General features: G+C 38.9%; 1 protein-coding gene across 2 annotated transcripts in view; it reads left to right on the top strand.

The window, feature by feature from the left end:
* The window catches only part of TPCN2 (two pore segment channel 2), a 33,358-nt gene extending 20,843 nt beyond the window's left edge, over positions 1-12,515 (top strand). For both annotated transcript variants that reach the window (XM_072863517.1, XM_072863518.1), the window contains 8 exons: positions 1,598-1,697; positions 2,691-2,762; positions 5,573-5,646; positions 6,033-6,123; positions 6,246-6,328; positions 7,453-7,534; positions 9,124-9,209; positions 9,911-12,515. In XM_072863517.1, coding sequence (XP_072719618.1) covers positions 1,598-1,697; positions 2,691-2,762; positions 5,573-5,646; positions 6,033-6,123; positions 6,246-6,328; positions 7,453-7,534; positions 9,124-9,209; positions 9,911-9,989 — 667 coding nt within the window. In that variant the 3' untranslated portion in view covers positions 9,990-12,515. The remainder of the gene's footprint in view (positions 1-1,597; positions 1,698-2,690; positions 2,763-5,572; positions 5,647-6,032; positions 6,124-6,245; positions 6,329-7,452; positions 7,535-9,123; positions 9,210-9,910) is intronic.
* Positions 12,516-13,592: the final 1,077 nt, after the last annotated feature.

Genomic DNA, 13,592 nt, shown 5'->3' with positions numbered 1-13,592 from the left:
GCCATAAGGATATTAATTGCTAACAATCTAATGGCATTAACTAATGATCTAACTTATAATTGATTATATTTGGGTTTGATTTTTGCCCCTTGATTCTTGAATGTAGACGATTGTTTGCATTACAATAGTATCTTGAAGCAGCAGTAATACCTGTTAGATCTTTGTGTCAGTTGCTGCAAACAGATTGTAACCCAGATGAGTCATTCTGAGTCCTGATGCTGCTTATGGCATGTGCTGTTGGTAACTGCTTGGTCTGTAGATGTAACATCTTCAGGACAGGACTAAGATGTGACTATTGTTCTAGAATATGCGTTCTATACAGTAAGAATCATTTATTTTACTATTAGGGTTGAACATATTGGTGATTCAAATAATGATTTAGCATTTGTGTTACCAAGGAGTTTTTTCATTAACATCTTTTGTCCCCCAGCACCTGCTCACCTTTCCAGACAAGAAGCATCCAGCATGCTGATGTAAAAGTCAGCTAAAACTCAGGCTGAGATTTGAAGTGTATGCGTATCACCCGTGGAATACGCATCTAAGGAAGAACGTTGGCAAGACAGTCTGTTAGCGTAGTGCTTTCTTTGAAGCCTAACTTCAGCCAAGCACACCCTGAAGGATTAATGCACGTCTTTGTTCAAGTTCCTGAAGTATCTTGCTATAGCAGTATTTTTGTTTTGCTTTGTTTTCTGAAAGGACCCACTTTGGTGCCTCCCCCCCAGCAGAAGGAAGGCCACTTACCTGGTTATTTTAGTAAAAACATGCACTTTAAAGAGCACTGTATGCATGTTTAAGAGCCCAGGCTAAATGGATCACTTCCTTCATCAGTTATTAGAGTTTACTGTAGCTGAGATTCCTGCTGAGTAAATTACTGTACTTCCTTTTACAGTTTATAGATTTTTATATAGGATAATTCAGGCTGGAAGGGACCTCAGGAGGTCTCTAGTCCAGCTTCCTGCTCAAAGCAAGGCTGGACCAAGTTACTCAAAGCTTTGTCCAGTTGGGACTTGAAAACCTCTGAAGGAGACTTGCACAACCTCTCTTGGTAACCTGTGCCTCTGTCTTACTGTCGTCGTGGTTGACAAGTTCTTCAGTTCTTCCTTATATCTAGTGTGAGCCTCCACTGTTTCAGCTTACACCTACTGTCCCTTGCCCTCCTACTATGCACCACCAAACAGCCTTGCTTCTGTCTTCTTGAGGACTACTTTGTAAATATTAGAAGGCTGTTGCCAGATTCTCCTGAAGTAGGGTTCTCCAGGGTGAACAAGCCCACGTCCTGCAACTTCTGTTTGTAGGGCAGATGCATCAGGCAGGTCCCTGACCGTCTTGTTGGCACTCTGCTGATCTTGCTGCAGTTTGTCCCTTTCTTGTATTGGGGATTCCAAAAGTGGATGCAGTGTTCTAGTCAGTTGTAGGTTGTAAAGAGTAATTACAAGAGGAAATAAAACTCTTCCCCCCCCCCCCCCGATTTTTTAATATGCCATGGATCTTAACCAAAGTTGTGGGGAACTTAGTTACCTGCAGCCCAGTAGATTTAACTGTGTCTCTCTGTCGTGGGCTTTCTCTCTGATTTGTTATTTTCTTCCATCTTTCCTAGGAGACCCGAGTTCACGGGCTTGTTATCCCTGTGGGATATGGTGCGATTGGTGAACATGTTAATTGTGTTCAGGTTCCTGCGGATTATTCCTAATATGAAGGTGTGTGTTTATCCCTGCACGCTTCTGACTTCTTTGTTGGTCAAATTATAAATTTGTTAAAGCCTTTTAGAATAACATGTAGTGGATGGCAGTTCTCTTACACCTGAGTGGGATTATAACTCAGCTCTGACTATCCAGACTATTGCACAGCGCCTCACAAACTCACTGTCTCTTTAGATGGTTTTCTCCGTTGGGGTGGCAGAGAAGTTCTCTTGATGTCACTGCAATTGATGCAGGTATTCTAAAGTAGGTAAATGCATCCAGAAGCACTTGTGCAGCGCTTCAGTCTTAATGAGATGAGTGGATATGATATCCTTGAAGAACTTGGTACTCAGGAGGTGATAGACTTGCTTTCACTAGATACTGCCAGACATTTTGGTCATACAAAGGATTACTTGGAATAAATCCCTCTTTCCAGTTTCCAAGTAGGGGTATTTCCACCAGAATACCTGTACTTGAATCTGAAATAACTTTGAGTTGTTTGATTGTTTGTTATAATCCTGCATTCAGACTTGCTTGAAAGCTAAGCCCAAATTAATGTCAGGTGCAGGACTTGTATCCTAGTTTAATAAACCATTAATATCTGCCTGGTGTAATCAGAGGTCATAATGTCAGTGGAAAGTGAAAACTAGAAGTGGTGTGGATCAAATATGAAGCAGTCAGTCTGGAGTTGTGGGGCACTTGTGGTGTTCTTTAGTTTGTTTTTGGTTTTTTTCTGTTTTTCCTGTTCTGGTCTTATTATGTATATAGCCCTTTAAGTCGCAGTGCCTGTGTATATTTAAAATGTATCATAATGTCTGCGTATGGAAAGGACTACAGCATTGTTCATTCATCTTAAGTACCTCATTGAACTATCACTGTATAAAAGATGACCTGCATTTAGATATAGCTCACTTTCCTGGTTGGTATTTCTTTATCCTTTTCGTAAAAATAATTTGATACAGATTGGAAGTGTGATGAATGCCACACATATAAAATTCTTCTTTGTTTTAGTTCATGGCTTTGGTTGTTACTACATTGCTGGATCTGGTAAAAAACTTGAGAGCCTTTGCAGGAATCCTTGTGGTAAGTCATGATGCAAGATTGTAATTTCCTTTCTTATCGTTAGCAGTGTAATAAGGGTATGTCTTCAACAAAGTAAACCGGATTCTTTGAATGACAATCACCATTAACAATAACACTTCACCTTAATCAGCCAGTTCTTCTCCAGGGCATATCTTGCAAAGCTGCAACAAACTACTGTTTTGTTATGGGCTGCACACAGTGATAGTGTGTCATTTATCGGATTCCTTTACAAGTGCCTTTAAAAGATTACTTAAAACTTCCTCAGAGTGCTTGCCTCAGGCTGGATACTCTAGTTTCAAACAAAAATTCATCTGATGCTAAAAGTAGCCTAGTTTTCCTTACCCTGGCTTGCTTATGTTAAAGTAAATAGCAAAACAACTTTAAAATTGTTTCCAGTTGAGAAGGTCTTGAGATGGCATGTTTGGACATGATTTTTAAAAGCTTCTCCTGTCCTGTTTTAGGTGTGTCTGTGTAGAGCATGTAGTCTGTAAACATGTGATTAAAGGATGGATCACAATGCGATCCAGTACATAAATTCTCCATTGCCCAACTCTTGAGTTTCTGGCTTTGCAGCGATGTCTTCCTGGTACAGCAAATGAGTGCCTGGGTGGCTTTTTTTGTTGATGGTTGTGGGTTTGGGTGGGGTGGGTTTTTTTTGGGGGTGGTGGGGGTGGTGGTTGTTTTTGGTTTTTTGGGTTTTTTTTGTTTTTTTTTAGGATACCTTAATTTGAGGTAATGGTTAGAGATAAAGGATTTGCTGTGTATTAGGTATTGTCTAAAAAGTTGTTCTAGTCTATATACTTAGCATGCGATTTAGCCAGAATATCTGTTTTTGTCATTACTAATCTCTGCTCTTATCTGTAGGGGAGGGGCCTTAAGTTGCAGTCTGGAAAGGTTTATGTTGCAATTTGAAATAAAGATACCGGTTTGGGCAAAACTAAGTTGGTAACAACTTTGTTGTGCTGTACAAGTCACACTTGCCACTGGAAGCTACTCTTGAAACTTGGAAATACCTTGGGAGTGCACAAACTGGGAAGTTAGCCTTTGCAGGTGAACGTACATCTCAGGAGCCTAAATGCCAATCTTGCATATGATAGGAACAGCTTTAGTATAATGAAAAACTTTTCATTACTCAATTTGTTACTCAATGTAATAAGCTGTCTAAAGGCTGACTGCAGTTTTTCTAATTTTGCCGGTTTGTGGTTAAGTACGTACACCACGCTAAAGGAGCACACGTTTGCTTGTCACCCCTGTCAGAGCCTGGTAGGGTTGTGTTGTGGATAGGTGAGGGAGGCAGTGATTGACATTGCTGCTGCTGCATCTGACAGAGCCCATCTGACAGAGCCCATACGTCAGAGCCCTGGGAGAGAGCAATTATGGGATGAGGGGTTTCGTGCTTTACACTAGGACCCCAAAGCTGTGTTGCTGCTGGGATGGCTGTACCTGGGCTGTAGCATTCTGCTGGAAGCTCTTTTCATTCTGGAAAGACATAGCTAAGATGGCAGGAGCTTGTAGTAATATGCTTGATTTTATTTTTAGGAATTGTGCGTTAGTGTTTCACTGTGGTGTCCCTACCCATATATGTAAGACACAACACTCCTGAAGTGGTTTAAGTGTCTGCTGCTGATTGTCCTTAGTGCTGGGAGTGTGAATTGTGGTTTTGCACCAATTGTGAGGCAAGTCTGCCATGGTGTTTGCTACTTCCATTTGTTTAATTTGCTTTTACTTGAGGCTATGTAGAAGCTGTCACCGAGCTTCTGCTGTAGTGAAGTCCGACTCCATTACCAGCTGGTGCAAAACATCTTTCCTAATGTTAGCCTGGAACACATGCTGATAATGTAATGTGACTAATTAGCTAGTTTATCAGGCAGTGCATGTTTTGGGCATATCTTTTTCAAAGAATAAAATCATTGCCAAGCCAGATGCCCCATCTTCTGGCAGGCTGTGGAATATCAGCTTCAGCTTATTCTAGTAGTGTTCAAAGTGCTGTGGTTCATAGGTCAGAGCAGTCTCTCTTCTACTCCTCCCAAACTTCCCTTTTGGGTCTGTTTTGTAGCAAAATACACAGATATGACTAATGACATTTTCATTTGAAGATTCAGCTTGTTTCAAGCCATCCTAAGACAAGTGGCTCTTCACGCAGAGGAGTGAAGCTGTAGGTTATTTCTAGAACCTAGTTATTTTTAGGGATAAAAATCATAAAATCACCTAGACAACTGCTGAAGACTATGAAAGGTATCTCTTTAAAAAGAGGTTTGCATTTCTAACAAGTAAAAGACAGAAGTTCCAAAATCCTTTGTGTTATTGAAAGCTTTATTTTTAGACTAATATAACATTTTTAAAGTTGCTGATGTAATGTAAAATAGTGACTTGGTTTTGTCCTTCAGTTAGGTTTAGTAAAAGCTTATTTTCAATGAACTTAGCAGGAAGCTCCCCAGATATGTAGATTATTCCTTGTAAATACAGGTATTGTTTTTTGGTTTTGTTTTTTAAGTCACTATTCTGCAGTGTTAATAGTTAAATATCGGCATTCTGAGACACAGAAAAGTAAAACGGATCTTAAAGTAAAATTTAGTAAGTAAGTAAGATTTAATGCATTTTAACAACTGAAAGTTAAATAGAATATTAAAAAGTAAGAGCAAACAAATAATACAGACATTGAGAAGTATTTTCACTTTAATGGCTTCAGGCATCGTTCTTGCCTGAATTCCTTTAACTGCGGTATTAGTATGAATTCCGTGTTAATTGCATTGTTTACTTATTTAGTGACAGAAATATTCAAAACTAATACTTGCTTATATTCCTTCCAGGTAGTTTTCTATACATTTGCTTTAACTGGTGTAATGCTGTTTAAAGGTGCTGTTGTTCCCTTGGGAAATATCAGGTAACATTCTAAACATCACTACTCAGAAAGAATCTGTTTTTCAAAAGCATCTGCAGCTCAATACCTCTGAATTGTTTGTGGTTGGTGTGTTTCCCCCCCCCCCCCCCCCCCTTATTCTTTGAGCCACCCTTCTTTTAATGTTAAATCACATAGACTTTTTTCATCTGTAACTCCTTCTGTTTCTTCTTGCTGTATTGAAATTGCAAGAATGCTTATCTGTAGCTTGAAATTTTCCCTTGCTGTAGTTTAAATACTTTTTAAACTATTTCCTTTGTTTTCTGCCCATATGAGATACTTAACTTTATACGAGGCACTCAGAAGAATCTTGTTTTTAAGGTATAGTAAGTAGAAAGCTATGCTCACGTCAGCCTGTAATTCTGTTACAGTGCTGCCAATACAACGTATGGTAATGGCACGCTGCAGTGTGGGACCTACGAACAGCTGGAATATTGGCCGAACAACTTTGATGATTTTGCTGTGAGTCTGATCATTGATGGAATTCGTCCCTCTTTCTCTCTCTGCTTGTCTCTTCCCCTCATTTTCTGGGGCTTAAGCGTGTGATATAGCCACTCAACTTCTGTTTTACTCATGGTCTTTAGGCAGCAGTGGTGACCCTCTGGGATGTGATGGTGGTGAACAACTGGCAAGTCTTTTTGGAAGCGTTTTCAAGATATTCAAGTCCGTAAGTAGCAATAATAATAATGAAAAAGTCCCATATAAATCTATCTTACAAGGTAACTGAGTAGGGATTGTACATATAGCACAGTGCCTGCCATCTGGGAAGAGGGATGTACTGCTTACCTTTCTTTTGGATCAATTTAGGTATATAGGAAATACACGTAATACTTCATGGCTGTTCTTTAACTTGTGTAACTTGATGGTTGATCTAGTAGTTGGTGGATGCCACGAAATCTGTGGTCACATTTAGAAGGGATTGGAAACTGGCTTGGTAGTCATCTTGTACCAAAAAAGAGTGAATGACTTAAGTGGACTATAAACAGGCTTGCAACATGTATTGGGGTGGGTGGCTTTTGCTGTAGAACCAGTCTCACAGAAGTAAGATATTAGCGAATCGCTGTAATTCATTTTGGGCTGCTTCTGTATTTTCCCTGTGGGCGAACAATTTTTTGTAGACTTAAAACCTTGGACATGTCTTTCATTTGTATTTAATTACTTCCTGGGAATGTTTGAATGAACTGGATCGCATCTGGGTTGAGCTGTTGCAGTGATCCTTGGCTGGTTAACCTAGCACGTAGTTAAGTTGTGGAATGCTCTTCTATAGGCTGTTGTGTGTGATAAGCGTTTAACATGGTCTGGTGAAGACTGGACAGGTCGTGGAAGACAAATCCATTGGGATCTGCAATGATTGGAAGTTACCTCTAGCTCAAGAAATCTCTAAACTGCAAATGGTTGGAGATTGGGAAAGCACTTAGGGGGGTAGCATCACAAGTATTTTGCCATGTTTTTGCACTCTTTCCTGTGCTTCTGCTTTTGACCACTCTCGGAGGATACTAGCCTAGATGGATCTTTTGCTGTGATCCAGTACAACTTCTACTGGGCTGCTTTACTGTCCCTTCAGAGTTCAATTAGGTATGTTAAGTGGTGGGAGTGAGTCTGTTTGGCTAACTTAATGAAAGGCTAAAATTTTTTATTTTTATTTTTTTTGTTCCAGACCTCCTTTTACATTAAGAAAGTAGTAGTATTATATTTCAAGGAAAAATGTGATCTCATGGCTCTCTTTCGTCACTTGCAGGCTGAGGTTATTTACTTCCTAATTTACTTATTGTGTATTAATCTGATCTGCAGGTGGGCAAAGATCTATTTTGTAGCCTGGTGGTTGATCTCCTCTGTCATCTGGGTTAATCTCTTCGTAGCTTTACTTCTAGAGGTAAGGAAGTGTGTTTATTTGGTATTAGATCCTGAAGGCAGGTTCTAATTTGTGTGGGAAAAGAAAAGAACCCAGACAACTTTTTGGGAAAAGTATGTTGTTTTTTTGTGTGTGCTTACTTAATCTTTCTCCTTGCTGCCTTTCCCCCGAGATTGAGGAAGCATTTTCTTTTTCCTAGACAATTGTATATTTTATCTGCAACTTTGTTACAAATCTGATTGCATTTCATTGGGTGTGTACATTTATCATTACAGCTCACTCTCTGTAAAGATGAAAAATATTTTGAGTATTATAAAACTGTTTGTCTCTTGTACATTAGCATTTAACTTCAGCATTAGTTATTCAAGCTGCAGGCTTTTTGCATTTTGATTTGTCAGCAAATGAAGTTAGTGCTTTCAATTTTACATTTTTATTTTATTTGGTTGTCCTGTGTTTCTTCCCACCCCAATTTGATTTACTACCCTTACTCAGTTCCGCACTAGAAGAGAGGAACTGATTACTTATTTTGAAGAGATCATCCTCTAGAGTTTTTTAAAGAAGCTGTGGAAATGTGAGTACCTAAGCAATGCCATGAAGAACTTGTAGTTCTGCTGGTTTCTTGTGTATGTGTACTTCTCTGTGAATCCCAATACCTTTTGAATTTTTTGATGGTGAAGGGAACATTAACCACAGCCATCTACACCAGCTTAATCATCTTAGGCTTCTCCTATAAGTAATGAAAGAAATTGAGTATCTGTAGAGGGCACTTCCCCCTATCTTGAAACCTATGAAAACTTATTTTGGAGATGCTCTTGTTGTTGTTGTTGACTGCATTGAGAACTAAAATTTACTACTTTAGGCAGAACGCCAAACTTTTAGACAGAAATTTAGGTATGAGTCTCATGGTGAGCATCAGTCTTGCCCATGAGCGTTTCTGAAAAGACTTTCTGTTCTAGCTGGAGGCTAATCCTATGAAGTCTTCTACCTGCTTACTTCCGCAGGGCTGTGGCCAAATTTTGCTGTAAGAGCCAGGGTGTAGCATTCTGTAGCAGGAGAGCAGGATGTCAGTGTTTCTCCCCCCCCCGCCCCCTTCCCCCCCCTTTTTTTTTTTTTTTTCCCTGAGCTGTCTGTCTGCTCCTTAGGTATTGATTTGTTGGAGTAATTCAAAAAGGGTAAGGGAACATGAAAAAACCAGAAGCCAAGTTTAAGCTGTGATGCCTGGACTAGGAGTATGTTTATATATTATTGGGTTTTTAAAGAGGAAAAAATTCAAAGCAGGTGAACTCTTGTGGGTAGTTCACACAGTTATCTCGGGGAGGCAGTCCTTGCTAGGAGTAGAAGGCAGCAGAGCTGTCTTCTGCTCTACTGTTCTTTCAGTGTGTGATGAGGAAAGTTTATTTCATTCCTGAACAACAGGCTTGAATGAAGTAGTGACCTGCAGCCAATAAATATGCTGATGCCTGAATAAATCACTGCTCTGACACTCTGTTAAAAACAAACCTCACCCCCTCCCAAACCTTACCCACAAAGATATTGACTTGATGTAATCACTTTTCTGATGTCAACAGAAGTAGCCTTTAGGTTTTTTTCCTGTTCCTTTTACATTTCAGAACTTCATTCACAAGTGGGACCGTCGCTGTCATCGTGAGCATCTTTCAGATATTGAGTACCAGAGGACAGTTGAACTAATGTTCAGGTGAGTTGCACTGGGCTTGATAATCGATCTAGTTTTTTTTATGTTAATCTGTTTTAAAGAAAGTGTGCTGGCTGCAAGAGGGTGAAAGACTTGCCTTCTATTTCCTCCCTCTGAAGCAAACTGTGTCATCTGTTAGTTTGGAAAAATTCAGTTAAGTGCTTTAGTTAGGCCTGCTTTAAGCTGACTTGGTAGCATAAACTTTATATGCTTTCTACCCATAGCATGCTTGGGGGCGGGGGGGTGGACAACAACACAGAGAAGAAAAGAGAAGATGAGGAAAAGGATGCATGTTCTTGGCTTATTATGAAATTGTGGGTGGTGAGTTGATACTTGATGATCGTGCACAAGTGGAACTTCTGGTGCACATTGGATATTCAATAGTAGCGTTGGGAACATGTTCTCATTTGGGAGTTTTTTTCAGGAAAACAAATCTACTGACCTTCAGTTGTATTGTACTGTGTGCAGGAAATTGCTTCCCTGCTTCTTATGGGAAAACAGCTGCTGGTTTCCATGACACATCTGTAAAGGATGGATCACTTGCAAGTAGATGCATCTTTAGGGAGCATCAACTTCATTGTAACTTCAGTTCCTTGTTTCATTCTTGAAACAAGCACACGTTACATCTCAGTATGTGCATTGCAAAAACAAATGCTGAGAAGTTCCCTTTGCTGCCCCTAACAACTCATGCTTTTTCTTTGTAGAGATGTTTTGGAAGAACCTACAGAGGAAGAGTTGATGGAAAAGCTGCACCAGCATCCACACCTGCAGCTATGTAGGTGACTGGTGGGAAGGACTGATTTATTTAGACCTCTGTTTTCTTGAGGTTGTCAGCTGGAAGAAACTGAATGGATTTCTGTGAGGTGCTGTTGGGAGAGAGGCTTCTAGGACAGTATGAGAAGTTTTGCTTGGCAATTCTCTGCCGAAAGAGGTTTTTTATTTTTGGTTCATATCTTTTTTTTTTTTTTTGAAGATTTGAATCTTGCTAACTTGATTTTAAGTTTCAATTTTAAAGAAATATTGCAGCTGTTATTTTTATAAACTGTTGATATCTGAATGTTTTATTTTCTTTTTTTAAGAAGGGAAAGTGTGTTTAAAATGACAGTGCACTTTAAAACGTGAACTTTGTAACCACTAAGCCTGCTACTTTTTTCAGCACAAGAAAATGGAACTGCCTTTCCTGGTAGGCAAGTGTGGCGAGGGCTGTGCCCTGCAATTTGTGAATGGATTAGGCAGGACCAGAACAAAATCCTTAATCTTTTTGTACTGAGAGTTGAAACAGTGTTTTTATTGAAATGTGATACCAGCATATCTTACCAAATTTTCAGGAGTTAATCATGTCAGAACACAATCAGTTTCAACTTAGTAACAGCAACTGCCTGCTTCGCACATCCTCTCTTTTTCTTTGTTTTTGAGCTATGGTTCGTGCTGGTTGCATCATACTGGTAACTTTGAGAGTAGTTTTAACTATGAATGGAGCAATTGCACTTGTGGTTTTCAGTGTGGTAAAATTGAGCTCTCCTTTAGAGTAAACATTCTCGTGTTGCTTTTTAGTGAACCGCTTCCTTTTACTTTTCTTCCAAGTCCTGTTCTACACTATATCATATTCCATGAAAAAGCTGAGGGGAGTGAACTTTGGCCGAAGGTAGCACCGTGATCACTTCAAGTCTCCCACTTAAGGGGTGGGGGAGAAATAAAGGTTGAATGGGATAATCAAAGTGCTTAGCAGTTCAAATTTTCATGCAAGATCACATTCTTTTATGGCTTAATGACCACATGCTGTATACCACTAACTTTCACCTGGGTAATACTTTTTGGGTAAATAACTTTGTCAACAGATCTAAAGTGGAGAATTAACAGGAAGCCACGTCCACGTGCTTTTTGTTATCCCTTAGTATTCCTCTAAAAAAGGTGGTTTTGTTTGAATCTTTGTCACATAACTAGTAAATCACTATGAAGAATAGAATCAATCCCAACTACTGTTTTTATATGTAAAACTGAAACTACCCTTTGGGGTGCTGCCTTGTCATTGAGCCCCTTGGCACCAAAATAGATGTTATTGTGATCATCTCTGCATTGATAAAGGCTTGGAGAAGGTAACTGGCCATAAAACACTGCTACTATTTATAAGTTATTTGATCTTTTTTTAGATAACAAAACATTTTTTCAGAAGTGCCAAGCAGTCATCCTGTATGCTTTTCTTCCTCTTTTTTTGTCATTTGTCTTTTCTTTCTTTCCTGCATAAGGGAGAAGAAAATATCTGGGATGATGGTGCATTTGAGCTCAAAAGCATATTTCTGCCTTGTTGTCTAACTGTTTAGAAGTTGTGGAGTGATTCTTGTCTGTTTCTTTGTCTTCTGCTTATATTTTCCTTGTGCTGTGGAACAAAATATGTGTTGTAGCTTGCATATGTGTAGAACAAATCTGAACTGAGCTCTGAGCTACTCCTGCAATCTTTCTTTACTTTTGTAATCTTGCCTGTTAAGCCATGCTCTTGTCTGTGTTCAGTCTCTTGTCTCTGTCGCAGAATAATCCACCCAGTAACCCACTAACTCATTTGCACTGGTTTCAGTGGCATTACCATGCTTATTTTCAGTCATGCACTTAGAATACACATTGTGGCAAATAGATAAAGGCATCGGCACACAGTTTTTCTAGATCTGAGGTTTTTTTTTTCAGGATGGCTTTATGTCAGGATGATTTCTGCTCCTTCTAGGATGATGTAATCACAGCCATCAATCTATTGGCACTTAGTAACAGAGGTTAAATAATCTATTTGACTTTTTTACTGAAAAAAAAAAAATTTTTTTGTTTTCCACTTTTCTGAATACTTGAAGTGGCTTTGCCTTGCCAAAATGGAAGTGGCCGGTTATTATCAGCCTGCAAATTTAAATTATTTTTTTTTTTGTCTCTTAAGATTGTTTGGGTTTTTGTTCAGTGGGGTTTTTTTGATTTTTTTTTTTTTTTTTGCCATTACATTCCACTAGAATCTACCAAAGCAACACAAATTGGTGTGAGATTGTCATAAACATCACAAATGTCTCCATTATGCAATCTTTGCATCTGGACAAATGTGAAGAAGGCTTTCTGAAGGGAATAGTCTTAGTCTTGTTCTTGTTTCACATTTGTGTAACTGACTGAAAGTGTAACTAGAATTTAATACAAAATTGTGGTACCTAATGTCACTTGTACTGGAAGATGTAAACGACCACAAGTCTGATGCAATAATTGTATGTATCATGAAAATGAATGTATGTAACTGGGTAAAATTTAAGGTTTGCGTTATTAAAAAAGTTCCTTCTTAAAATATGAAAATTAACGGGGGTGTTGAAATGATTCTTGTGGTTTGTTTTTGCTCTTCCCCCTGCTACTGATATCTGTTGTGCTCAGCATCTATGCTCCCATTGTCTTTACTAGTTGAAGACTGTGCCCATGGAAGAGGTTACATGCAAGTGGACATAACTGCCTGGTTTCAAAATGCAGGACCTAAAGTATGCTGCTCTATTATTCTCCAGTTCTAGAGGCGCATAACATCATCTGTAGGTACTTGATATGCTTAATTTTTAAGGTCAAACTTCGTTGGAACTGAGTGTTGAGGGTGTCGAGCAGCTTGATTTCCATTTGTGTTTCAGTCTTTGCATCTGCAAACTAGGTATTTTTTAATCTCATTTTTTTTCCTGAAAAGATCAGTGGAATAAGCATTCTCATAGCATTTCAACAGGGACAGCTTTTGTACATAATTTAGTGGAGTCCATGGCATTCTTTTGAAACAGGTTCTGGTTTAGAAGATTTTTTTTTTTTTTAAGAACAGAACAAAATCAATTCTGGGTCAAGCTAAAGGCTTAAGTTTGCTGATGTCTGACAATGGCTGTTGTGGATACTTAGGTGAAGCATGTGAAAGCCAAAGCAAATAAAAGCTCATCTTGCATTATTAAATCAGGCTCAGATTTTTCTAGCTTCTGAAGGAGGGCCTTAATCACCAGACTGGTGGCTAATTTGAGATTCCTCAGATATTTTTTTTCCTTACTGATTTGCTATGAATTTGTATTACTTAAAGATTTAGAAGTGGAGGGAGAAGATGGATGCAATTGAAATGTTCTTGATTCTTTCAGTAGAAATACAGAAATACAGTGATAAACCTCACAAGCGCAGTTAACTATGAAGAAACTTAAAAAGCTTATATTGGTCAGAGCTGCAAATTGGCCAGCTAGAATAACCTAGTAACTGTAGAAATTACAGACAAAGGAAGAAATACTGTCTTGGGTGTCAAGGGTTTATGTGAATAAAGTGCATGAGGTGTGCTTTCTTGGCCTCTCTTTGTTGCGGTGATATTGTACATCTCATACACGTTTTAGGGAACATTGCTTTTTCATCCCTCCAACACTT

The sequence above is a fragment of the Ciconia boyciana genome, chromosome 6 (assembly GCF_034638445.1).
Source record: "Ciconia boyciana chromosome 6, ASM3463844v1, whole genome shotgun sequence".
Lineage (NCBI taxonomy): Eukaryota > Metazoa > Chordata > Aves > Ciconiiformes > Ciconiidae > Ciconia > Ciconia boyciana.
The sequence above is the reverse complement of the archived record's forward strand: the minus strand, read 5'-3'. Positions and strand labels throughout refer to the sequence as shown.